Below are 26372 nucleotides of genomic sequence, written 5' to 3' on the forward strand. Positions count from 1 at the left end.
GCCCACGTTTATACTCTGGGGCCGGCGGACTGGCTAGAGCTGTTCTGTCCTTGTGTCTGTTTACTTTTCTCTGAATTGCTCTTTTGTTGAGTCTCAACCCTGAGGAAGCTTTTTGAGTCTGGATTGGTTTGGAATAATTAAAAGGATGAATTTTCCTTAGTTAAAAAATTAAATTTGCTGAACTGCGACCCCTACCAACTCTGGATTGTGTCTTTAACCTCCTGACACTATTGTTTGGGTCCAAATGTGCTGAATCGTGTTAAAGGAATTTCAAAGCCTTTAAAAAACAATCATTTTGTCTAGAAGTAAACTTCTGCCTGCCAGCTGTAGGGTGGAGGTGCTGGGCTCTGGCCTCAGGTTTTTAAGAAGTTTATTCTGCTGTCTTCGGCTAGAACTCGGGGCCTTAGTATGATTTCATCTTCATAATTATGATACATGAAAAAATTCTGGGTGAGGGCCTTTATCACTGTCTTGGGTTTTCCCACTTGAATCTTAATTTCACCAGTCTGCCGAACAGGGACACCAGGGAGCCCAGCCAAAGGGGTAAATACAGAGTTCCGCAGACGCCTGTCAGAATCATCTTGTTGTGGTTCTCAAGGATGTTTTTGGAAGGGGCGTGGCCCAAATAGGCAGAAATCCTGAGAGTCTGGTTTCTTAGAGCATCTGTTCCCCACCCTGGCCCAGGCTCTCCTTTCTCCACAGCCATGTTACTCCACCCTTGGTCCACATCCCTGGGCCCTGGACTCTGGTAAAGTCATGTGTCTGTGGGCCCAGATTCCAGGAGGGAGCCCTGGGATAGAAGATAAGCAGTGGGGTCCGATTGTTGAGAGACCCTGGGGGAAGAGGTGAGGGGCTCCAGGGCCCACTTTTCCCACCCCAGGATGTTGCCCAGGGCTGGACCACTCCATCCTGTCGTCTGTTTCTCCTGAATGTGGAGGAGCTTGGTCCTAGCCCTTCTCAGGCCTATGTGAAATAGAGATATATCTGCTTAGCTTTTGGTCTTCTGGAATTTTTTCGAGACTGCTCGTGACAGGGCTTCTGTCGGTCACAGCAGCTCCGGACACTCGTCCTCCCTCTGTCACTGCAGCAGCAGTTGCAGTGGCCCGAAGCGTTTCCATGGACACAGAGTGATGGCCAGGGCCTGTGGGGAGCAACAGAGAGACCAGGGTTGGGAGGCAGGAGAAGGTAGGGCCACATTCTCAGGCTCTGGAGGACCCAAATGGTAGGAAAGAAACCAGGACGTGGCCTAAGGAGTCACACTTCTGACTCCTGCTTTGTAAGGGTGCATAGGAGCTGGGGTTTTCTCTCGCCATCCAGACAGGAAGGGAAGTCTGACCGAGTGCGCCCTGTCCCTTTGTTTATACTCCCTGCCCCTCCCAAGCCCCAGGCACACGGCAGGTTGCACTTAGTGCCTGCTGGAAGCAGGACTGATTCCCCGGTGTTTCAGTGGTAGGGAATCCGCCTGCCAATGCAGCAGACGCAGGAGATGCCAGCTTGTTCTCTGGGTCAGGAAGATCCCCTGGAGGAGGAAATGGCAACTCACTCCAGTATTCTTGCCTGGAAAACTCCATGGATGGAGGAGCCTGGCAACTACAGTCCATATGCCCTCAGAGTGCCGTAGTTACCCGTGCAGTTGTACATCCTTAGCTTTCAAAATCAGAGGCTGATCCTACTGTTACTAGTCCTTAATCAGTAGCATCATGTATCTGCTCACCTGGGTCTTGCCAAAAAATTGTAAACTTGAACTTGCTGCTGTCTGATTCTCTTGAAAAGTCTGACAGTAAGAAATAATATTCCACAGACCATTGCCCAGAGGATATGCAGACTGTCTGTTTGGATCAAACCAGACCCGCAGAAGGTTGCATATTTAGACCACCACATGTTGGCCTCTGCGAGACTTTTGTTAAAATACAATTAGATATTTTGCCTATGACCTACTTGGAAACTATGGCTAGAAATTGTGAATTAGGAAGCTTGAGCCATTTCTGCTACAGGGCTGCCATTGCAGATGTTTCCGACAAAACTACACAATGTCTCTTTAAGAAAAACCCTAGAAAAGATCTTACCATGGGACTTCCCTGACAGTCCAGTGGTTAAGACCCTGAGCTTCCATGGCAGAGAATGCAGATTTGAACTCTGGTTGGGAGCTAAAATCCCCCATGCCTCCTTGACAGGGCCAAAAAAAAAAAAAAATAGAAATCTTCCCTTAGCCTTAGTACAGGGAGATGCCATTCTTAGCAGAAACTAACTTGTTTCTTGTCTTTCAAACAAAATTGTGAGTTTCATTCTTGGTTCTGTCTTCCTCTTTGCTTAGGCTGCTAGGAAATCCAGAGCCACATGTGTAAGAATTTTTGTGTGCTCCTCTCCCATGCCCCAGGGTTTGACTTGGTTTTCTCTTCCTTCCTTTCCTCCCCCCGTGTCCTCTCCCCCAGATGCACAGGATGCATGACCTGCTCACCATCGGCAGCGGGGAGGCCATGCTGCAGCTCCTCCCGCCCTTCCAGTGCCGCAGCCTCTGCCAGTCCGTGGCGATGCCGCTGGGGCCAGGCGACATCGGTAGGTGGAGGGTCAGCCGCAGGGTCTTTCTAGTTTTTAACTCAAAAAGGCATTCTAAAAATTAAATACTGCCTTCCCAAAGATTTATTAAAGTCAAAAATAGCTTTTTTTTTTTATTAGCAAGGTCGATTATTTATGCTTAGATGTAATGATAAATGTACATTACTGAGAACATTACTGAGAAAATGTAGCAAAGAGAAATGGGTCATATGCACATTTAGAATGCATGTGTCCATTGGCTTTAGAGATTTCAAATTAGGAGGAATTGTTATGGAAAATATTTAGAGCAATACTTTCTTTGCAGATAAGGACATTGAGACCAAGAGAGGAGAGGTGACCATTCCAAGGCCCAACCGTCAGTTAGGCAAAGCATCAGTCTTAAGTGACTCCTTTTACTCACTCAAGCCAGAGGAGGTACAATTCAGATTCGATGGAACCCTTTCTGTGCCCAGTTTGCTAGTAAAACAATTCAGGCAGTATGTAAGGGCAACAGTCACACAAGGAAATACTACCTTCCTTGTGGATCCCATAGTCTGGTCACAGCCTCACAGCCATGACCCACCCTTGGCTCCATGATTTCCCGACTGTGACTTGTTCTGTGCCTTACCATCTACAAATAGGTTCTGAAGAAACAGACTTGAATCAATCACTATCAGTTTGACAATAGAACTTTCTTGGCAGAAGCAAAATAAATCAACAAGCATCACCGTTGCCCTTCTTGTTTTTCTTGCTTGTTTTTCTTTCACAAGACCTAGGGGAGCCCTGACTCCCTGACAGAGCCCAGACTGATTTTCCAGTTTATTCCTTTTAATTTTTTTTTATTTGGAAGACCCCAGTCCCTAGAAACCTCTCACCTCGCTTGGAGGTAGGGTGCATACTGAAAACTGCCTAACTTTAATCCAAGTTTCATAACTTTTGTTTCAATTTAAAAATGAAAAAAATGCACAAATTAAGCACTTAGCCGATAATGGAGCACAGCTGGCCTGGCCCTTGAGAATTACTGCAAGAAGAGAGGATTCTTTTGTGGAAATTAGTCCAAACCCGTCGTTTTGTAGTGGAGTGACGCTGCGCAAGTCTGTGTGGCATTCTGGTTTTGGAATGTGTAGCTGTGCTTGAAAAAGTTTCTGTCTTATGTTCTCCAAATGCCTGACAGTTCAGACAGCTACAGAAACACTTGCGTTACCCAAATTCCAGGTTTTCAGCTCCCACAAGCATCCCGAGTGCCAATTATAGAATTTAGGGAAAAAGGGGGAAAAAAAAGGGATGACTGGCAGTGATCAAAGAAGCTTTGATTCCATGATCAAAGGCTGGTGTGGCTAGTCCAGAATGGCCCAGAATCCAGAGACTGATCCTTGTCGTTCTGTGACCGGCCAGTCGCTGACCGGAGGGAAAGGAGCCCTGTGCTTGGCAGTGTCTGTGAAGGGCAGAACGTGACAGGAATGTGGAGAAGGGATGGAGGCTGATGAGAACCAGGGGAGAGGGCAAGTCAGGAGAAGGCTGGGGGTGGGGAGGCCTGGGGAGGACAGTGGGCTCGGGAAGCAGAGGCAGAAGTAGAAGCAATGGCTGCAGCTGCCGCAGGGAAAAGTGAGGAATGACAGTGGAAGAGAGTAACTTTAGTGCTGTAAAACAGATGGCCACTCTTGCACCTCAGAGACCCTCAAGAATAGCGCCATGTCAAGCAGATTCTGTGTTTTTTGACAAAATAAGCATCATCCCATGATGGTTGGGTTCAGAGGTCAGTGTTCAAGATCACCAGAAAACCCACGATGGATGGCATTTTCAAGAGTTACGTGGGTGTTGAGTGTCAGAGGCTGACGCTGGTAAGCCCATGTTACCTGCCATGATGGTACAGTCACGGCTCATAGTGACCTTTCTTGAGTCACCAGAGGTTACATTCCATTCCATGCTCTCAGTTTAAAGATGAGTGGTGTATATCCTTCTCTAGAAAATTTTTCATCAGGAAGTTACTGAAGTATTAAAAGGTTTTTGATTTTACCTTTCTAGCCCATTCCTAGATATCATTGCTCAAATGATACAGGTCATGACCCTAGGGTTCATAAAGCAGCCCCTGGGAAAGACCCTTGGCAAATAGGGCTCTTGAGTCACTGACTTTGGGAAATGCCTGTCTTGTTGAAACACAGTACGCATTAGTGTACAAAAGGCTCTGAAAAGCCCTGGAGGGATCTAGTGGTTTTCAAACTTACTTGACCGTGGAACCCTTTCTCCCCTGGGCTGTATTATAGGGTGCTCCTGTTTGCAGAATACAATTTAGGAAGTATTGGTTTGGGTTAATCTGGATGTTCTATGAGACCATGTTGTGTATAACCTCAGGAGAATTGGACAGGGCGCCCTGGCCTCCCCTAGAACCCGTCCTGTTTTTTTGCTGAAAAAAAATGACCCTGAGAATTGATGCTCCATATCAACCTTATCTGGGGCTTCCCTGGTGGCTCATTGGTAAAGAATCTGCCTGCAGTGTGGAAGCTACAGGAGATGCAGATTTGATCCCTGGGTCAGGAAGATCCGCTTGAGGATCCCCTGGATGAGTATGGCAACCCACTCTAGTATTCTTGCCTGGAGAATCCCATGGACAGAGAAGCCTGGTGGGCTACAGTCCATGGGGTCACAAAGAGTTGGACACGACTGAAGTGACTTAGCACACACACATGCACATCAGCCTTATCTAGGGCTTCCCAGGTGGCGCTAGTGGTAAAGAACCCACCTGCCAATGCAGGAGACATAAGAGCTGCAAGTTCGATCCATGGGTTGGGACGATCCCCTGGAGGAGGGCATGGAAACTCACTCCAGTATACTTACCTGGAGAATCCCATGGACACGGGAGCCTGGGGGAACTACAGTCTATAGGGTCGTACAGAGTCAGACACAGATGAAGCCACTTAGCACACAGATGCATCAGCCGTATCTAGAACATCCTGCTTTCATAAACCTGCCGAACTGTGATTCACGGTTACCCAGGTGAGGGGTGACGCTGAAACACTTTGGTTCGTAGTTGGATGAACCCACTGGATGTCAGCTTTCAGAGAGGACTGAGTTTAGCTGGGGACACTTATGCTAGGAGGAGCTCACGGACCTCCAGAGCAGGCATGGCCTGAGTCTGCGGGTGAACCTGAGGGCAGCCCTGCAGACCCACCTAGCTTGTGCCCACAAGTCGGCCCAGTCCCTGCCACTCACATGCTTTCCTTGTCGCTGTTTCCCTTCAAGGCTACGCTGGAGCCACCCACTGGAAGGTCTACATTATAGCCAGAGGGGTCCAGCCTTTGGTCGTCTGCGATGGAACCACCCTGTCAGAGCTATAGGACACAGATCTAAAGGAACAGCTTTGAGAGCTGAAGACCAGATCGAAAGGGGGAGAATAAAAACAAAAAACGATGAAACCACTTTCCAGGGGTTGGTTACTTAAGTCACCTGCCCCGTGCATGCGTGTGTGAGCCAGTTGTGTGCTGGAGGCAAAGGCCAGAGCCAGGGCCTCCCAACTCTTCCAGCCCAGCTGCTTGGCCAGGACTCTGCCACCAATACCGGTCTATGAGAGACGGGCCTCTGCCTGGCCTCTTGGCACCAAAGCCTTGAGGCTGCCTTCAGGCAGGGAGCAGGGTTGATACCGTCCCTCACTTGCATGGCATGATCCCCTCTGCTGGCTCCTGGCCACGAGAGGGTAGTCAGCAGGTCCTGACTTCAGCACCATCCTCTGCCAGGTGGGCCTGCCTGTCCCATCTCCCTGGTAACACCACCCTGTACGTCTTTTGGAAAGCCACACATGGTTAAAGAAGTCATGGCAGTTTCCCAAGCAGAGTGGAATCTCGAACCAGTGAAAAGGATCAAATAACCTCAAACTGCACTCGAGAACTGCACTTCCTTCCCAAGTGTGCGTGGCTCTCAGAGTCTCCGATGCCAGGTCAGAGCCTGATTGTAATTGAAGCAGTAATTCCTAAGGTAATAGCTTTCTCCATTCTGTCAGGTTCTCAGTCTCCCTCCCTCGCCTGTCTGGCTGGCGTCTCAGCAGTTGGGCTCCCAGCGCCCCTCCCTTGGCCCGGCCAGAGCCCTTTACTGCTGAGGCAGCACCGCTCTCATCAGCCGTGTTGCTTTTACCAAATGTCTTCAGAGGGGGGTGAGTTAAGAGTGCTGGCCCGGGGAGAGGGCGCCTCCCCGGGTTTGATCTTTAGGGTCCGACTTTGTGCAGAAAAGATGTTTTACAGATGTGTCAAAGTGATGTTGTCATGTGGCTAGGGAAGGAACTCCAGACGCAAAGTGCTGGTCAGCTGGGCGTGCGACTGTGCAACTCTCTGTCTTGAAATGATTTCTCTCTCTGTACTGGGAACCAAAGTGAGGTGTTTTTAATTCTTGTGAAAATACAAAACCGTGTTCCTTTTGATTGGACAATTCGCTCTGCTCGTTGTTTTCCCCAAGTGCTTTTTGTATGTCTTAAGTGTACAAATAAGGACACTTTTTTTGTTTGCTTTCCCCCTTTATTAATCCTTTATTGACTTTGTTAAATATCTGGCCTCTGATCATGCCATTGCCAAGCTGAAGGAAAAGAAGCAGATCACACTACAGCCTCTGGTTCTAAACTGCAGAAATCAGACAGATAGTGGAGGTGTCTGCTGTGTTGAGTTACAGACCAGAGGCAGACAGTGGTGGGGGAAGAGAATGGGACTCACTGCGGGGTCCTTGCCATCCTTTGGAGGCACCCCTGTACCTTGCCCCAGGCCCTCTTTCTCTACACATCTCATGAGCATCAGTGAGGATCACTGTGTGCTAGAATGGCCTGTTTGGGGGCTTGTAAAGGACAGGGAGGGTTCACAGAGCTCAGAGCCTCCTCCACGGACTTGAGTGAAAGTAGGATGAACTGTACCTGAGGGAATTTTTGCTTAAAAGAATCAGTACCATGTGTGAAGTAATATAGGAAAAACAAAACTTCATGTCCATATAAAAGGCATGCTGCTAAGCAGTTAGAATTTAAAAGGTTTTAAATCAGAGGGACCATTCAGAGGCCAGCTTTGTGCATACTTTTAAAGCCTTTGCAATATCCTTGCCCCTGGTGATACGTAAACAAGTTCCTTAGAGGTCTCTCAGAGTTCTCTTAAATTAGGCCCTTTGGGTTAACAAAAGAGAGGGTTCCTTAGGAGCAAAGCAACTGTTTTGATGGTTGAAATTCCCCGTTGTGTTTTTATGAATTACCCCGTGTTCCTTCCCCATTTTATTCTGGCCCGTCACACCTTAAATGATCTTAAAATGCCCTCTTCAACTCAAAATTGAAAGACCCTTGTGTGTGTTGGTGTTCTGAGGTCTCCTGTGGGAGGTCCCCAGAGCTGTCAGCTGTCTTCAACAAAGAATGGTCTGGCAGCAGATAAGTAGAAACCTTCCGTGTGTACACTACTCATTTTACTTAAAATCTGTCCAGTTCAGAATTGAATGTAGATTTATGTTAGGGGTGAAATTCTTCAAAGAAGGTTTTTTAAATAATGTACCTTCTTCTCAAGGTAATTCTGAAAAGCAGAATCTACCACTGACCAGTCAGTGGTCAGTGAGGAACCAGCGAGTTCCTTTCCAGTTACCCAAGGCTTTGTGTGAGGGTGCCGCAGGGTCACCCCTGCTCACCTAGCTCTCAGCTCCTCTGTGGAAGCAGCAAAAGTTCCTCCACATGACCCAGTGTGGGAAGGAGGCTCATAAAGATGAGGAAGCAGGGTCAGGGGGCTGGTGGGGCCATAGAAATCCCCGTGTCTACCACCACCCTAAGAACAAAGCCACAGGGCTTGCTTTAAACAGAGGGCCTTGCTCACAAGTTTGCTGAGTGTTTACCAAGAGGTGACATGGCAGTGAAACTCATATACTGAGTTTCTCTGGGGAGAAGTCAGCTCTCTGGGGGAGAAAGGCTGCTTTGGCCCCAGTTTGAGGCATTATATCCAGGTGTCCTGAGGTCCCCAAAAGTCAGATGTTGAAAAGAACACTACCCCTGTTCTGGTTCATGAAGAACGTAAGTAGAACTTACCCTCTCCCCACTCTCAATTTTTTCAGCAGGGAGAGAGAGTTTCATAACCATGGTTTATGAAAACAGAATCTGCCTCTTTGGTGAAATACAAAACAGTCCATAAAATAGACAGATTTGGGGTCATTTTCTGAGAGAAAGACATAGTAATGTTTCTTAATAATGAAATAGTCCATTCCAGCTTCAGATTGTCTGGGTACACATGATTTTCTCCTCTGATCTTTGCCCAGTCCTGTGAAACAGATATGAGAGCCTCATTTACAAGTAAAGAAACTGGGGCTAAGGACAGTTCCTTTGCTGGCGGTCGATGGCTGGTTCCACAGCACGGTGTCTTCCTGCTCCGGTGCAGAGTGCTGCCCAGGAACAAAGCCATGGGTCAGACTGACGCTGGTGTGCCCAGCTGAGTGGGAGAACCTAGGGGCAGGGTCAGCAAGCCAGGAGCTCTTCAGGGTTTGTTTTTGAAACTGTTTGAGACAGAAATGGAGAGAAGCTAACAGATGACTTTTATAAAAAGCCTTTTCCTTTTTCCGTCCCCATCTGAAAGCGCTTTTTAGGAGTGAATATTCCAGCCATTTTCGCATCACCACAAGTTTCCAGATGTGTGAGCAGCAGAGGGACTCAGCCCAATTCCAGTTGTGGGTCCCCTTGGAGTTTACATCACTTGTTTTTTTACTTCGCGGTTTTCTATTCCCTTCTTCCAAAACCCAGCCTAGGCCTCGGTGTAGGAGCAATTTTAAAACAAAATAATTCCTTAGCTGCAGGTGATGGCCTCAATCATTTTATGTTTTTTATATAGGAAGTGTTCTTTTTTTTTTGACTGCACCACACAGCGTGTGGGATCTTAGTTGCCCGACCAGGGTTGAACCCACACCCCCTGCACTGGGAGCACAGAGTCTTAACCACTGGAACACCAGGGAAGTCCCTCAGTCATTTTAATACAGTCTGGATGCAGTTTTGCTCATTAGCCAGTGGCTTCCATAGTGAAAACTGAAACCCTCAGAGTAGATGTTTGCTTCTCATGTAATCCTCACCCAGCAGAAGGCCAGGTTATAGAGGAAAGAGACTAGTGCAGGGAGAGAGTCGATCTTGTCTACCTTTTGAGAATCACTTATTAAACAGGAATATTTTAGACTTTTGAGTTTTCCTATTGCGAGAAGACAAACTCTCCTGACTTACAAGTTCCACACTCCTTAATCGTCCCCTTTTCAGCTTTTTCACCCACTAAAATTGGTTGAAGGAAGGGAGTGCCAGAGATGTGCTTTAAAGTAACATTTTGGTCTGAGAATCTCTCCACATTCGGACCCACGGATACTGGGTCCAGAGCTGACGCATGTCAGGGCCAGGCGACTAGGAAAGTGAGGTGCTTACAGAGCGAGCTCTGTCACAAATGGAAAGTTTGGTTGCCATCAGCCTCTCCATATCCAGCAGCTGCTTCTGCAGAAGCATCTCAGAGAAGATGGACAGGTGGCCTCCCTCGTGCACACATCCGAGTCCACCCGCCCTGGGCGCGGCGTGGCTCTAAGTGCTGGCCCTGGTGAGAAGCCCTCCAGCCAGCTCGTCTGTCGTCCAGGTCGCTTTGCGTCTGGTTTCCCTGCCCTGCATAATTTCAGCATTAGAGCTAACTACATCCGTCAGTTCTCCCTCTCTGGAGACCGTGAGACGTCCAGATCTTTGCAGAATACTGGAGAGAAGAGATGTTACGAAACTCCCAAGTGGAGACCTGGAATGGTCCAGACGTGATGGGGCTGCCCACGGGTCACTCCTGCCTTCTTGCATCTGTCTGTCTGTCTGTCAGCCAGCGTCAATCCAAGAGTGAGCCATAACTGCAGACACCCGTGCTGAGAAGGGAAACCAGCTTAGTTTTGAGTTTCAGACAGAAATTGGAGAGTCGGGACATCTGCTTCACACCAGGTTTAATTTACCTCTTTATCCCCCCTCTCCGCGGCTCTGTGGGGGAGGCGAGGTCAGCCTGCAAAGCCACCTTGACCTACAGCTCAGCAGGGTCCCAGCCTTCAAGCTTCAGCCCCTCAGAGCACTTCCAGCCTTTCCAGGAACAAACTCTTACCTGTGAGAATTGGTGACCGGAACTGGGCGGACACAGGCCATCATTCCCAGAGAAGACACGGCCTCCGTCATAGATGACCTTCCCTCCAAACTTCTCTCCATAGTCTCATCCTCAGAAAAATTCTGGCCATGGTCTCCGCCCCCTCGTCCTTCCTGCGGGAAGGTCAGTGACAGACCCCTAGGGCAGAGGGGAGAAAACTGGAGAGGCAGAGGTGAGCGGGAACTGGGCGTTCAGCAGAGCGCCTGCCGCCACCAGGGATGAGATCCAGGACGGCTGCAGTTCCTCGAGGGAGCCAGGGGTGGGGGCCCCGTCGGGGGGTGGGGGGCTCCCAGTGAGCAGAGGGGTGGACACCTGTCCAGCCATGTGGGCTCCGAGTGGTCTAAGCCGTTACTCTTCAGTGTGGAATGTTGATTGTAACTTAATATACTGAAAACTTGTAAAGAATGTATGTACATTAAGGTTTCATGTGACAAAAGTTTTTACTTTTTGCAATAAAAAGTGTGTATGTTGGTTGATAAGAACTCGCCTGTACTTGGTGTCATCCTTCGGTTTCCCATTTTCTCTTCTCCCGCAGCTTGGAGACTACTGGTAGTCACATCCTACTCCTGAGGCAGGCCTCTGCTGTGGGCCTCCAGGTCACCTGTCCACCCTGGCCTGGGTCCTGTCTCACATCCACACCGAGCTTTGCACTCACTCACATTCACAGACGCTTCTTTTACCCCCATTCTAACCCTTTGCCTGCCATGGCTTCTGATCTCCTGTTCCCATGAATTCTCAAATCTCAGTCCTCCTGTTAGTACCCTCCCCTGTTCTTGCACTTTGCCCAAAATTCAAATGAGACCCTCAACCCCTATTTCCTTCTCCCAGCAGGCTGCACGCAGCCCAGGTGCCCTCACAGTGTCGCCCCATCCATAGGTATCCTTGGTCCTTGCAGGAGGACAGCGAGGCCCCCTCGCTGGCTGGTGCCCTCGCTAGCTCAGCCCCATGCCCCCCGATTGAGGCCGCTCACAGCACTGAGTCAACTCAACTGCAGATTTATCTAAGTCATTTTTGTGTGTTCATTCGTTTTTGATAATTTCTTTGTGCTATATGCACAATTTTATATAAATGCATAAATATGGCCATTTCCTATATAGTGTTTAGTGTTCTCTTTTTTCTTCAGTTTTTTTTTTAAATAATCAATTTTCTTTTTTTTAACTCTTTTGACTGTGCTATACAGCCTGTGGGATCTCAGTTTCTCAACCAATGCAGGCCCTCTGCATTGGCAGCATGAAATCTTAACCACTGGACCTCTGGCGGCGTCCCCTGCTGCACCCTTCTCCCTCCCCCCCACCTCATCCCTCCTCTCCCCTGGTCAGGCGAATGTAATATGTATACAGCCATATCCTGCCATGTATCTTCCCACTCTTTCTTCCATGTTCTCTGTAATCATAATCAGAAATGATGAGACTTTTGCCATTGCTTGGCCAAAAGTGGGATCATATTACAGGCATTTGATGTTTCTTGCTTTTCTTAATACCTCACAGAGTTCCCTTCAAGTCAGCTGGCATAGCTCTCTAATCCATTCTTTTTAGTGGATAATATTCTATGGTGTGATATGCCATCATGTATTCAACTCTTCTCTTGCTGGTAAATCACATCCTGTTCAATGATTATCTGGATTATAAGTCAAGGAGTCTAGAGTTAATTTTTTTAATGCTTGTTTTTACAAAATGTATATTCATTCTTGTTTGTGCCAAGTCTAACGTACATTCTTTGAAAATTAGTGCATTCCATAATGCTATTCATTAACCTGCTTGAAAACTGCACTTCAACCAAAAAAAAAAGAGAAGGTAAGTCTTGATTCCATGTAAAAAGGTGGCAGAATCATCAGGCCCCTTCTTTCTCGACCCCTCTAGAGCTCTTGACACTGACCTGTGGAAAAACCCCTCCCTCCCCTGGCTTCTGTGTGACCACTGTTCCCCTCTTGGGACTCCTCTTTCCACTCATCTCCTCTAGAAGTCCTCCCCCCGTCTCTGAAATGTTAGTCTCCTCTACCAGTCTGCCCCTGGATCCTCCTCTTTGCTTCCTCCCTGGGAGAGATCTCAGCTCTTTGCTTCACCTTCCACCCATGGACAAGTCACCTGTGAGCTCAGGCCAGGCCCGCTCCTCACCTGAGCTCTAGACTTGTCAATCCAGCATTGGGATCTCATCTCCATCAGCTCTCTCCCAAAGCACTTCTGATTCACCGTGTACAAAACAACTGTGCAGTCTCCGAGGGTTCCTGTCTTTCTCCCCCAGCCTCTACTTCTGGTCAGGACCAAGCTCTGGAGACGTCTGCCTCCTTGTCACATGCCCAGCCCCGGTTTAGAACCTTGCTATTTCACTCCTGGACTCAGACAGTAATTGCCTTCTTTGTTTCTCATGTACTCCCTACCATCCCAAATCACCATCCACTTAGCTGCCACGGGAATCTTTCTAAAGCATCTGTTCCCTCACTTCCTTGCTCAGCACCCTTCAATGGCTCTCCATTACCCACAAGATAGGAAGTCCTGGCTGGCCCCTCCAGCCTCATTCCACTTCTTTCCTTTGCTTTCCCTCCTCATCTACTGTGCCCCACCTCTACTGGACTGTCCATAATTCCTAGAAACATCCAGACTGTGGAGTTTGTCCTCTTTTTTTTTTTTTTTAAGAGAAGTTTTAGGTTCATAGCAAAATTGAGCAAATAGAAAGTTCTTGTATACCCCCTACCCTCACACAGCTTCCCTCAACTATTGACTTCCTGCACCACAGTGGTACATGTTAAAATCAATGAACCTACACTGACATCACCACCCAAAGTCCATAGTCCACTTACATTAGGGTTCTCTTGGTGTTTTATATTCTGTGGGTTTGGACAAGTGTATACTGATATGTGGGCTTCCCTTGTAGCTCAGTCGGTAAAGAATCTGCCTGCAGTGCAGGAGACCTGGGTTTGATCCCTGGGTTGGGAAGATCCCCTGGAGAAGGGAAATGTCAACCCACTCCAGTATTCTTGCCTGGAAAATCTCACAGACAGAGGAGCCTGGTGGGCTGCAGTCCATGGGGTCGCAAAAGAGTCAGGCACGACTGAGCAACTAACACTAACTAACTATACTGATATGTGTCCACTTCCCCGGTGGTGCTGGTGGTGAAGAACCCACCTGCCAATGCAGGAGACATGAGGGGCGCGAGATTGGTCCCTGGGCTAGGAAGACCCCCTGGAGGGGAGGGGATGGCAACTCGAGTATTCTTGCCTGGAAAATCCCACGGAGAGAGGAGCCTGGCTGGCTACGGCCCATCAGGGTCACAAAGAGTCAAAGAAGACTAAAGCAACTTAGCACGCACCCATACTGACATGTACGCACCACGATCGTGTCATACAGAACATGACATCATACAGAATAGTTCCACTGCCCTAAAAATACTCTGTGCTCTGTCTATTCAACCTTCCCCTCCCTGCTGATCTTTTTACTGTCGCCATAGTTCTGCCTTTTCCATAATGTCACATAGTTAACATCCATCATGCAATATGTAGCCTTTTCAGACTGGCTTCTTTGACTTAGAAATACGCATCTGAGTTTTCTCCATGTCTTTTCATAGCTTGACAGCTCAGTTCTTTTTAGCACCAAATGATCATTCCTTTGTCTGGCTGTATCACAGCTTATCCATTCACCTACTTGGTTGCTTCCAAATTTGGGCAGCAGTTATGAGCAAAGCTGCTATCAATATCCGTGCGCAGCTTTTTGTGGAGACCTGTTTTCAACTCCTTTGGGTAAAAGCGCAAAAAGCAGGATTGCTGGCTCGTATGATAAGGGTAAGATTTAGTTTTGTAAGAAACTGCCAGACTTTTACAAAGTGGCTGCACCATTTTGCATTTCCACTCAGAATAACTGAGACTTCCTGTCTCTCTACATCCTTACCAATGTTAGGTGTTGTCAGTGTTCTGGATTTGGGCCCTTCTCATAGTTGTGATACCTCGCTGTTGTTTTGTTTTTTTGGGCCGTGCTGAGTGGCTTGTGGGATCTTATTTCCCCAACTGGGGGTTGAGCCCAGGCAATGGCAGTGAAAGTGCCGCATCCTAACCACTGAACCACCAGGGAATTCTCTCACCGTCCTTTTAAATTGCAGTTCCCTACAACATACGATGTTGAGTCTCTTCACATGCCTACTTGCCATCTGTGTATCTTCAGTGAGGTATCTGTTCAGGCCTTTGGCCCATTTTGTAATCAGATAGTTTATTTTTTTATTGTTGAGTTTTAAGACTTCATATATTTTGGATAACAGTCCTGGATGAGACATACATTTTATAAACATTTTCTCCCAGTTGGTGGCTTGTTTTCTCATTCTCTTGACATTATCTTTCATGGTGCAGAAATTCAACATTTTAATAAAAGTCCAGCCTATCAGTTGTTTCTTTCACAGATCATGCCTCTGGTGGTATATACAGATATTCACCCGCATACCCAAGGTCACCTTAATTTTCACCTGTGTCATCTTCTAAGAGTTTTATAGTTGTGTGTTTTACATTTAGGTCCATGAACCATTTTGAGTTAATTTCCTATGAAGGGTGTTAGGTCTGGGTTTAGATTCCTTTTTTTTTTTTTTTTGCATGTGGGTGTCCACTTGTTTCAGCACCATTTGTTGAAAACACTATCTTTGCTTCATTGTATTGCCTTTGCTCTTTTGTCCAAGATCAATTTGCCGTATTTATGTGGATCTGTTTCTGGGCTCTGTTCTGCTCTATTGATCTTTGTTCTTTTGCCGATACCAAATTATTTTGATTACTGTAGACTTTGATAAGTGTTGAGGTCCCGTTGTGTCAGTTCTCTGACTTTGTTCTTCTCCAACATTGAGTTGGCTATTCTGGGCCCTTTGCCTTTCCATGTAAACCTTAGAATCAGTTTGTTGATATCCACAAAATAACTTGCTGGAATTTTGATTGAAACTGCATTGACTCTACAGATCAAGTTGCATCCAGGTTGTTTTTACTTCCAAGTTATCATTCTTATCCCGTGATATTTTAAAACTTCAATATGTCCTTTCTGCTCAGTTTGAATTCCACTGTATTAGTGCACATTCCTTCAACATGACACATGTCTTTTAGGCTTTCTCACTAAATCAAGCTGACGAGCCTCTAGATACCATGTTGAAGATAGCTATTTCACCAATCTTAGTTTTTCAGAATAATGACTTTATTATTTCTGTAAAAATGATTCATTTTCTTATAAAGTATTGAAGACAGTTTGAATGATGTTATGGAAACCTCCACCCAGACATAACTACTGACAGCATTCTAGGCATCTCGAGGGTTTCCTAGCTAGAAGGTTAGATAGAAATGCTTTATTAAAATGGGCCCAGTCATACCAAAGAATAAAAATGCTACATCAATTTTGTATGATTATGATAGAAGAAAAAGAAAGTTAAGTAGACATTTCTTTCCCCCACACAAAAAATTAATTCCTTAAAAAACCTTTCTGAAGTTAAGATTATGAGAAACATTGAAAAAACTAAACTGTTCTTAATAAAGTTTCATTTCTAGGTGATACGGTTCAAGGTTCTGAAGGTGAAAAAATAGCTCATTCTTTCTCCAACCTCCTATCTCTTCCTCTACTTTTCAATCTGTATGAATTACAGTTACATGGGTATTATCACTGTTGAATTTCCTTCTGCTCTGAAACCATCATTCCCAGAATTATTTAGCCTTCATTTTATATTTAAACTGATTTGTGACTCATCAGCAGTACTTTTACCATCACTCTTCATTCCTGAGTTGTTTTTAAACTCTTGGTTGGCTGAATCATCGTTATGTTTTTCAGGGAATGGCTCATAAACGCTGTGTTTTCTGCATTTGAGAATGTTTCTGTGGTCTTTATGCTTGAATACAACTTGGCTGAGTACAGTATTCTTGCATCACACTTTCTTTTGCTCAGAACTTTGGAGGCATTTCTTCATTATCATTTGGTAGCTTGACTGTTGGTGGGAACAAGACGGGCAACCCTAAGATTTCCCCATTAAAATAAAACTGACTTTTTCCCCTTTCTTCTTCCCCTCCTCACCTGCCTCTTTCTTCTTCCTCTCCTTCTCCTCCTCCTTTCCTTCTTCTCCTTTTTCTTCATCTGTGTGCCTGAAGAATTCTTTCTTTCTTATTCCTTATCAGCTTTTCCTGGAACAAAGTGTGCTCTTTTGAGTTGCAGTTTCAGTCTTCATCCTGGGGAAGATGTATTTTCCTTAAAATGGATGCTTTTTCATTTGTTAGGTTTTCTGTTTCAGATTCTGTCTTTATTCCTTTGTCTCATTTTCTTGATCTCTTATGAATATTGTTTTGTCTCTCCTTTTTTTTTTTTTTTTTTTTTGGCTACCTGGTGTGGCATGTGAGATCTTAGTTCCCAGACCAGGAACTGAACCCCCACCCCCTGCAGTGGAAGCCGTCTTAGTCACTGGACTGCCAGGGAAGTCCTTCTTCTCTCTTTTTAACACCTGTCTTTTTTTTCTCATTTACCATGAATATCTCAAGGGTTCCCTCTGTATCAATTTATTTTTCAGCCACATCTATTTAGTTTCTTGTTATTTTTGATATGCTTGTTTTATAGACGTGCCAACAGTTTGTTCCCTTTCTATTCAGTTCAGTCACTCAGTCATGTCCGACTCTTTGCGACCCCATGAACTGCAGCACGCCAGGCCTCCCTGTCCACCACCAACTGCCGGTGTCTACCCAAACCCATGTCCATGGAGTCAGTGATGCCATCCAACCATCTCATCCTCTGTTGCCCCCTTCTCCTGCCCTCAAATCTTTCCCAGCATCAGGGTCTTCTCAAATGAGTCAGCTCTTCGCATTAGGTGGCCAAAGTATTGCAGTTTCAGCTTCAACATCAATCCTTCCAGTGAACACCCAGACTGATCTCCTTTAGGATGGACTGGTTGGATCTCCTTGCAGTCCAAGGGACTCTCAAGAGTCCTCTCCAACACCACAGTTCAAAAGCATCAATTCTTTGGCACTCAGCCTTCTTTATAGTCCAACTCTCACATCTATACATGACCACTGGAAAACCCATAGCCTTGACTAGATGGACCTTTGTTGACAAAGTAATGTCTCTGCTTTTTAATATGCTGTCTAGATTGGTCATAACTTTTCTTCCAAGGAGTAAGCGTCTTTTAATTTCATGGCTGCAGTCACCATCTGCAGTGATTTTGGAGCCCCCAAAAAATAAAGTCAGCCACTGTTTCTACTGTTTGCCATTCTATTTGCCATGAAGTGATGGGACCAGGTGCCATGATCTTAGTTTTCTGAATGTTGAACTTTAAGCCAACTTTTTCAGTCTCCTCTTTCACTTTCATCAAGAGGCTCTTTAGTTCTTCACTTTATGCCATAAGGGTGGTATCATCTGCATATCTGAGGTTATTAATATTTCTCCTAGCAACCTTGATTCCAGCTTGTGCTTCTTCCAGCCCAACGTTTCTCATGATGTACTCTGCACATAAGTTAAATAAGCAGGGTGACAATATACAGCCTTGATGTACTCCTTTTCCTATTTGGAACCAGTCTGTTGTTCCATGTCCAGTTCTAACTGTTGCTTCCTGACCTGCATACAGATTTCTCAAGAGGCAGGTCAGGTGGTCTAGTATTCCCATCTCCTTCAGAATTTTCCACAGTTTATTGTGATCCACATAGTCAAAGGCTTTGGCATAGTCAATAAAGCAGAAATAGATGTTTTTCTGAAACTCTTGCTTCTTCGATGATCCAGCAGATGTTGGCAATTTGGTCTCTGGTTCCTCTGCCTTTTCTAAATCCAGCTTGAACATCCGGTTAGTGCAAATGTAATTGCAATTTCAGACTATAAATTTTAAATCATTATAACTAGGCTCAAACACATCTTTATTGATCAAAATAGGAACCATTACAATCAAAACATTTTTGCCAATGAGAAATAAGTTTGTTCATTCCTGTAGCATAAAAACCCATGCTTCGGGATTCGATGAACTCTTGGAAAGCATTTTCTGCCTCCTGCTGGTTGTGGAAGTGTTTTCCCTGCAAAAAGTTGTCGAAATGCTTGAAGAAGTGGTAGTCAGTTGGCGAGAGGTCAGGTGAATATGGAAGGTGAGGCAAAACTTTATAGTCCAATTTGTTCAACTTTTGAAGCATTTGTGTGACCTGCGGTCAGGTGTTGTTCATAGAGAAGAATTAGGCCCTTTCTGTGACCAATACCCGCAGCAGGCATTGCAGTTTTTGGTGCATCTCAATTTACTGAGCATTTTTCTCAGATGTATCCGTTTCTTTGGGAGTCAGAAAGCTGTAGTGGGTCAGACCCACAGCAGACCACCAAACAGTGACCATGACCTTTCTTTAGTACAAGTTTGGCTTTGGGAAGTGCTTTGGGGTTTCTTGGTCCAACCACTGAGCTGGTTGTCACATAAAATCCACTTTTTGTCACGTATCACAATCCAATCAAGAAATGGTTTGTTGTTGCATAGAATAAGAAAAGACACTTCACAATGATAATCTTTTTGATTTTCGGTCAGCTCATGAGGCACCTACTTATCAAGTTTTCTCACCTCTCCAGTTTGTTTCAAATGCCAGACTTCTCGTGTAGGGATAAGAGGATCCGCTCCAATGACTGCTCTCAGTTGGTTATTGTCAGCTTCCAGTGGCTGGCCACTGCGTTCCTCAGCGTCGAGGCTCTCATCTCCTCTGCAAAATTTCCTGAACCACCACTGCACAGTACGTTCGTTAGCAGTTCCTGGGCCAAATGTGAGTTGTCTCTGCTGCTTTATGACCCATTTTGAGCTTGAATAAGAAAATCACTCAAATCTGCTTGTCTAACATCATTTCCATAGTCTAAAATACATATAAAATAAACAGCAAGTAGTAAGTCATTAGCAAAAAAAAAAGGTGAGAAATGCATATTAAAGTGATGTATAGCATAACCACATTTATTCAAGAATGTATTCGAGTATCCAGTGGAAAATTTCAACAGTGCTAAACTGCAGCTACATCTGCACCAACCTAAATATTGTCATCCCATCTGTGCTTACTTCTCGAATTCATCTTGTTGTTAAATTTTTCTGTAGTTCAAAATGCTATAGGAATTTATTTTTTCTGTTCCTTGGGTTACTTTTTTTTTCAGACGTGGTTTTCATTGATCACAGGCATGTTTCTCTTTCATATATTTCTGCAGCTACTCTGTCGTTTCTTTTCAATGTCTCATGCTTAACATGGCAGCTCTGCCAGATCTTTGTTTCTGTATAATCTGGGTACGTTCTCAGTTCTAACAGTGTCTGTACCCCCCCACTAAGATTTTACAAATGCTAACTTTTTACCGTATTAATGATGTGTTGACTTGTGCAGCTCACTTAGCGCTTGCCATGAAAGCCCCCCCGTCTTTGCTTTCTCATCTGAGGACCCTCCCCACCAGGTAGACAGCTGGGACTCTCTCATTCTTCCTCCCTTCCTGACCTCAAGCTGACTTTCTGCTTGTTCACTCTGTCCCGATCAGGAACTCATATTTTCTCAACTGCTTACCATATTCCATCTTCTCTTGTTTAAAAAAAAAAAAAAATTCCTCATTTCCATCCCCACCAAGTGAAAGTACTGAAGACTAAGTTAATGAAAACCTAGTAAATGTAAGAAAATACATTAAAAGTCAACTCAATAGGCCCTTCCTTTCCAACCACTCTGACACACACCCACACACTGGGCCTCCTTGCCCCTCAGGGACCTCTCCATGAAGTGAAAGGGCTGGGGACTCAGGAGCCAGAGGCCTTGGTAGGAATCCCACTTCTGACATGTTAGGACAGTGACCTTGGGGAGTTCCACTGACCTCTCTGCTTTTGGCTTCCTCGTCCCTAAAGCAGTGCAGCTAGCCCTATCTTCAGAGCATCGCTATAAAGATACCTGAGACCAGGTGTGTGAAGGGCCCGGAGCAGGGACTCAGCGTGTTCTCTGTTTTCCTCTCATGCTCAGCTGAGTCCTCTCTCACAGTCAGCTTCTGCTCTTCACTGTGGACGGCCTTCCTCCAGCCTCAAGAGCCATCCTGGAAGTCACACGCAGAGCCGGACCAGACCCCAAAGGTTCTCTAATCCCCCCTCCACTTTTGTGAGGAAGTGAAGCCGAGGCCTGAAGTTGATGGCTGAGTCAGGAGTGGAAGCACCCACCCAGTGCTCCTGACCACCAGTCCTCTTAGGTTTATGGAAATACGGTCTGTCTGCTCCCTACCCTGCTCCACAGTCCTCCACTTGGCTTCCCTTAGCCCAGTTCCATTCTGAACCCTCAGTAAAAATCACCTGAAGAGAGACTTCCCTGGTGGTCCAGTGGTTAAGAATCTCCCTTGCAGGGCCGAGCAGGGTACGCGGTTCCCCTGGCCAGGGAACCAAGATCCCACACGCTGTGGGGCTACTGAGCCTCCAGGGAGCCTGCCTGACGCAACCAAGATCCCACTGCTGCAACTAAGACCCAATGCAGACAAATAAATGAAAATAAAAGTATGTTTCCAAAAATCACCTAAAGATGTTCCCTCACAGCCTCCCACTAAGCTCTTCCCTCATCCTCTTTTGCTGACTCCCACATTTAACACTTTGTTTCACCCGCCCCATCTGGCCCGTGTTTGTGGGACAAAAAACAAAGCTTGTTCTCAGCTGAACCCATTCCCACCCCCAGCTCCCTCCGGAGGTTGGGCCCTTCAGTCTTCCTTCAGAGGCCCCACGCTTCTCTCCTGCCCTCTGGTTCCCGAAGGCAGCTCATGTGGAAGAGCCAGCCATGCTCTCCTTCCACCCACACAGGTCCCTTCCTGGCTGAGGACGAAACTCTACATGGATGTCCTGCCAGCAGCATACTCAGGAGGCCTCGGAGAGAACTATCTTGGCCCCGAAGATACCTCTCGGCTCTCAGGTTCCCCAACTCCTGCCCGAGCCCCAGTGCCTGGCAGATCCGTCCTCTGCCAACCTCCAGGCATGTCCAATCGAGCTGCGCAGAGCACCGAGGGCTGGCTGAATGTGTCAGGTTTTTCCCCCAGATGTCCTCAGGGTTACAAAAAAGAATATGGTCCCAACCCCTCAAGGTTTAATACAATTTATGTTGTGGAGACAAAGGAACAAGTGTAAAGGGCACTTGAAGGACTAAATACTGGGAAGTAAGATGTTCTCTGAGAATTAAACCGTATCAGTGCAAGATGAATCAGAGCAGATCTGCAGAGCCATATGAAGGAACCGTTTCCACATCTGACTGAAATCAGAGTGGAGATATAATACAAAGAAACAGTAAAGACCGTGCCCATCAGAAAGTGGAGAGAGTGGCCACCAGTGGAAGCCCAGAAAAGGGAGAGCTGTGGAGGCAGACGCTGGCAGTGCCCCTCTGATTGGGAAGACAGTGCCCTCCAGGTGGTACAACTGACCTTACCCACACCTCTTTGGATTCCGAAGCTTCATCCATGCTAAGTTGCCAGAGGAATGGCAGAAAGCTGGGAGTGGGGAACGGGAGTGGATCGGAGTCACTGGTGAAAGCCAGGCTGTGAGCTCCATGAGGACAGGCTCCTCATGTTTCCTGAGCGAATGCTGCAGAATAAGAACTACACCAGTGAAGGCGAGGCCAGAGCTGGGCCTTCAGAGATGGGAAAGGACTTAAGTGGATGAGGGACAGGAAAACATACATTCCAGAATGGGTGCTTTGCCTGGAAAATGAAGGCTCGATGGAACAGCTCGGTGCGCGCAGACGACTGGCAGGATGCTTCCAAACACAGCACGCCCTAGGGTAAAGGCCAGCTTGTGAGATGAGATGCAGTGCAGTGGGAACCATCAAGTTCCTCAGGAAAGACACAGGAGGAAAGTGGTGTCTCAGAATCGTCCTGGCTGGGCGGCTGACGGATGCCTGGGGAGGAATGGGGCTGTGGGGTCCAGAGATGAGCCAGGCAGGCAGCTAGGAGGCCTTGAAATAACTCCAGTCGGGATCATGGGGCTGTCTGCCACAGTGGGCACTGGAAATGAAGTCGGGGAAAAACAGGCAGAGATATGCACAGAAACGATTCCCGTGCTATCCTTTGTATTAGTGGGGCTGGGGAGGGGGTGGCGGTGGTGGTGGTGAGGAAAAACCCAAACGTCCATGAGTAGGAAAATAGACAGGGAGGTAGCTGTGTGTTCATGCAATAGAAAACTGTGCAGCGGGAAAATGAGCAGGTAGCTCTCCAAGCCTTGATGTCAAGGAACCTTGGAAAGAGAAGAAGGAAGGAAGGAAGGAAGGGAAGGAAGGAGGGAGGAGGAGAAGAAGGGAAACAAGTTTCAGAAGGATCTAACCCATGCTGTCCAGTGTGGTAGCCACGAGCTACATGTGGCTGTGTAAGCTTAAATTAATTAAAATGTAAATACAATTCCTTAACCCCACCAGCCACATTTCAAGTGCTTGAAAACCACACGAAGTTAATGGCGACCATCTGTGATGGCACAGATAGAGGGCACTACCACCATCACCGAGAGCTCCTCTGGGCAGTGCTAACGTTTTCAGAGATACAGAACAATACAACATGTTGTGCCTGGATAAGGAATGCATAGTCAAAGTACAGTGGAGATCGTGCAAATGTCAAACAGCAAAATCTTATAGCGGGATATCTGGGAAGGTCAGTGTTCAGGATCAGAGAAGGGACACTCGGGGCTTCCATGTTTTATCTCTGAAGCCGCGGCTAAATGAGTCCTCGATATATTATCATCTATACTTTTATATGCCTTAAGTATCTCATAGTAAAAACAGTATTAAAAGGTGGGCTGGACCTGAAGGACAGTGTGATGGAGACTGAGGACAGGTCAGGCAGGAGACCAAAATGACTTGAATTTCTCACCTGACAGGTGTCAGGAGGAAGTAGGGAGCGCTGGCTGTGGGGGCATCTGACCGTCCTCAGCCTGGTACACGCGGTCCCACGTGTGCTATTCAGCCGTTCCCTTGCTGCCATCACCACCCTCCACCCTCACAGACACGCTTCTCGGTCCTCGTTGCCATGGTTACCTGGCCTCCAGACAGCTATGACGGGGGTCAGGCACAAGCACCTGTAGAGGCTGACCACCTGCCGGTCACACACACACCTCCAAGTGGCCCCCCTGCTGGCCCAGACTCAGCCCTCACCATCCTGACCACACACCCCTTCCCACAGGCTCCTCCACCCAGCTCCAAAACCAAGCCCAGCCCACACTGGTAAAAGGGCCACTCACATCCCGTTAAGAGTCCAGCAAGGCCTGGGACAGCTGTGCTCCGTCAGGAATTTGTCTGCAGCAGGAAGCCAGCGACCCAGGGGAGGTCTGGGCCAGGCGCCCAGCTCTGCTAAGGTCAAGAGGCTCCTGGATGCAGGCTGTGGGCACTGGCCAAGTTTGGCATTTCAGGGGAGGGAGGGAGTCTCTGACCCCACTGTGCTGGGCACCGGGACCCGGTCATGATTTGGGTCTGGCTGGGTCAGCCTCCTCTTCGGAGCAGTTTGTTGTGGCCTCCACTGTGGGGATGATGCCTTCTCCTTGGAGCCCCTCTGTCCCTGTTCCAGAGCCAAGACACCCTAGACCAAGAGACTAGTTAGCAGATCCCATTCTGCCCCATCAAGGCACCTGGGTACCTCCTGCCTCTTTCTACTGATTCAAAACAGCAACCATTTTTCAAGTGCTACATATGTGACATTAATTTTATTGAATCACCCCTGCATGTCTCTGAGGAAGGTGGTATTATCCCATTTTACATATGAACAAAGTGAGGTTTGTAAGTGATTTGCCCAGCCAGTGAATGACAGTCATGCTTAGAGCCTGGAAGGGTCTGACCTGCTTTCACCTCTGAACTCTCTCGACCCCCTTTTCCTCATCTCCCTTCCTCTGGCACTCACCCGGCCGCCCTGTCCTTCAGTCTGTCTCTCCCTCCCCAGCCTTTCTCTGTACCTCAATCTGTGTGATCCCCTCCTCTGTTCCTTTCTCCTTGCCCCAGCACTTCCATCTCCCCTCCTTCCTCTCCTTCCCTCACCCAGAAACACAAAGATAATTCACTATACGGTGAACTGCTGTACCATCGAGTGACTGGGCACTGCAAAAGCCAGGACTTTCAGAAGGATTTGGATTCCGTGCCAGTGACCTTTTGTTTCCATGAGAACACAGAATGTGGCACCCAGCAACCTGGCCTGAGTCTGCTATGTCAATGCTAATAAAAGAGCAAGCTGAGCTACAATGATGAGAATGAGAACTAAGAAAATAATACCCACAATATAAAAAAAAACCTTACACCCAAAGGGAAGTGATTCACCTGATGTGTAACTTTCAGAATCGGTTAAGTGACATCACAGCTACTCTATGATGTAGTTGGAAAATAATTTCACAGTTTTTATTTTGCAGACACTGCAAAGTGGTCATTAGGAAAATATGACCAAGTTACAGAAACCATTTATGATAACTACCTAGGAAAAAAACAGACTCAGCCCAACATTGTACACGTGCTATTGCTTCGTTCAGTTCAGTCACTCAGTCGTATCTGACTCTTTGTAACCCCATGGACTGCAGCACTCCAGGCTTCCCTGTCCATCACCAACTCCTGGAGCTTATGCAAACTCATGTCCATCGAGTTGGTGATGCCATGCAACCATCTCATCCTCTCTCGTCCCCTTCTCCTCCTGCCTTCAATCTTTCCCAGCATCAGGGTCTTTTCAAATGAGTCAGTTTTTCACATCAGGGGGCCAAGGTATTGGGATTTCAGGACTCAGCATGAGTCCTTCAAATGAATATTCAGGACTGATTTACTTTAGGATTGACTGGTTGGATCTCCTTACAGTCCCAGAAACTCTCAAGAGTCTTCTTCAACACCACAGTTCAAAAGCATCAATTGCTTCATTAAGGAAAGAAAAAGGAAAGATACTAGGACTATGCTTCTCAAACCTAGTAAGGAAAGAAAAAGGAAAGATACTAGGACTGTGCTTCTCAAACCTAGTAAGGAAAGAAAAAGGAAAGATACTAGGACTGTGCTTCTCAAACCTAGTTTGAGGAGATGAAGGACGTGTTTGTGTTTGTAAAATTTCCAGTACATCACAAGTCAGTAGTTTTGTAAAATGTCATGAAAATAAATAATAAACATATATCTATTAAAGCACTAGCATCCAGGGAATTCCCTGGTGGTCCAGTGGTGAGAACTCAGCACTTTCACTGCCAAGGGCACAGGTTCAACCCCTGGTCAGGGAACTAAGATCCCACAAGCCGCATGACCAAAAAATAAATAAAGTAAGTAAATTAAAAAGATAAAAAAGGACTAGTGTCTAAAATATACTTTAAAAAAAACTTGCAAAACTAAACAGTAAAAAAAAAAAAAATCCAATTTGAAATGAATAAGACATGAACAGACACTTCACCAGAGAGGACGGCAAATAAGCACATGAAAAGACATTCACTATCATCATCCACTAAGAAATGCAGAGTAAAATCACAATGAGATCTCACTGCACACAGATTAGAACGGCCCATCAGTTTCCTAGGGCTGCAAAACAAATTACCACAAACTTGGCAGCTTAGAACACCAGAGGTTGATTCTCTCACAGCTCTTGAGACCAGAAATCAACACATCAAGGGTACCATGCTCCTTCCAAAGGCTCTAAGAAAGAATCCTTCCTGGCCTCTTTCATCTTCTTTTTTTTTAAGGAAATGGCAGCACACTTCAGTATTCTTGCCTGGAGAATTCCCAGGAGAGAGGAGCCTGACAGGCTACAGTCCATGGGGTCACAAAGAGTCGGACACGACTGAGCAGCTATCACTCACATTTTA

The 26372-nt window shown here is 46.6% G+C and overlaps 1 protein-coding gene across 4 annotated transcripts in view; it reads left to right on the top strand.

Moving 5' to 3' along the window:
- C7H6orf89 (chromosome 7 C6orf89 homolog) overlaps nucleotides 1-11143 on the top strand; it is a 36582-nt gene extending 25439 nt beyond the window's left edge. For 3 of the 4 annotated variants that reach the window (XM_043907323.1, XM_043907320.1, XM_043907322.1), the window contains 2 exons: nucleotides 2433-2556; nucleotides 5776-11143. In XM_043907323.1, the coding sequence (XP_043763258.1) occupies nucleotides 2433-2556; nucleotides 5776-5870 (219 nt within the window). In that variant the 3' untranslated portion in view covers nucleotides 5871-11143. The remainder of the gene's footprint in view (nucleotides 1-2432; nucleotides 2557-5775) is intronic. The other variant, XM_043907321.1, reaches the window with a different exon arrangement.
- The last annotated feature ends 15229 nt before the right edge of the window (nucleotides 11144-26372 follow it).

The sequence above is a fragment of the Cervus elaphus genome, chromosome 7 (assembly GCF_910594005.1).
Source record: "Cervus elaphus chromosome 7, mCerEla1.1, whole genome shotgun sequence".
In the NCBI taxonomy this organism is placed as follows: Eukaryota; Metazoa; Chordata; class Mammalia; order Artiodactyla; family Cervidae; genus Cervus; species Cervus elaphus.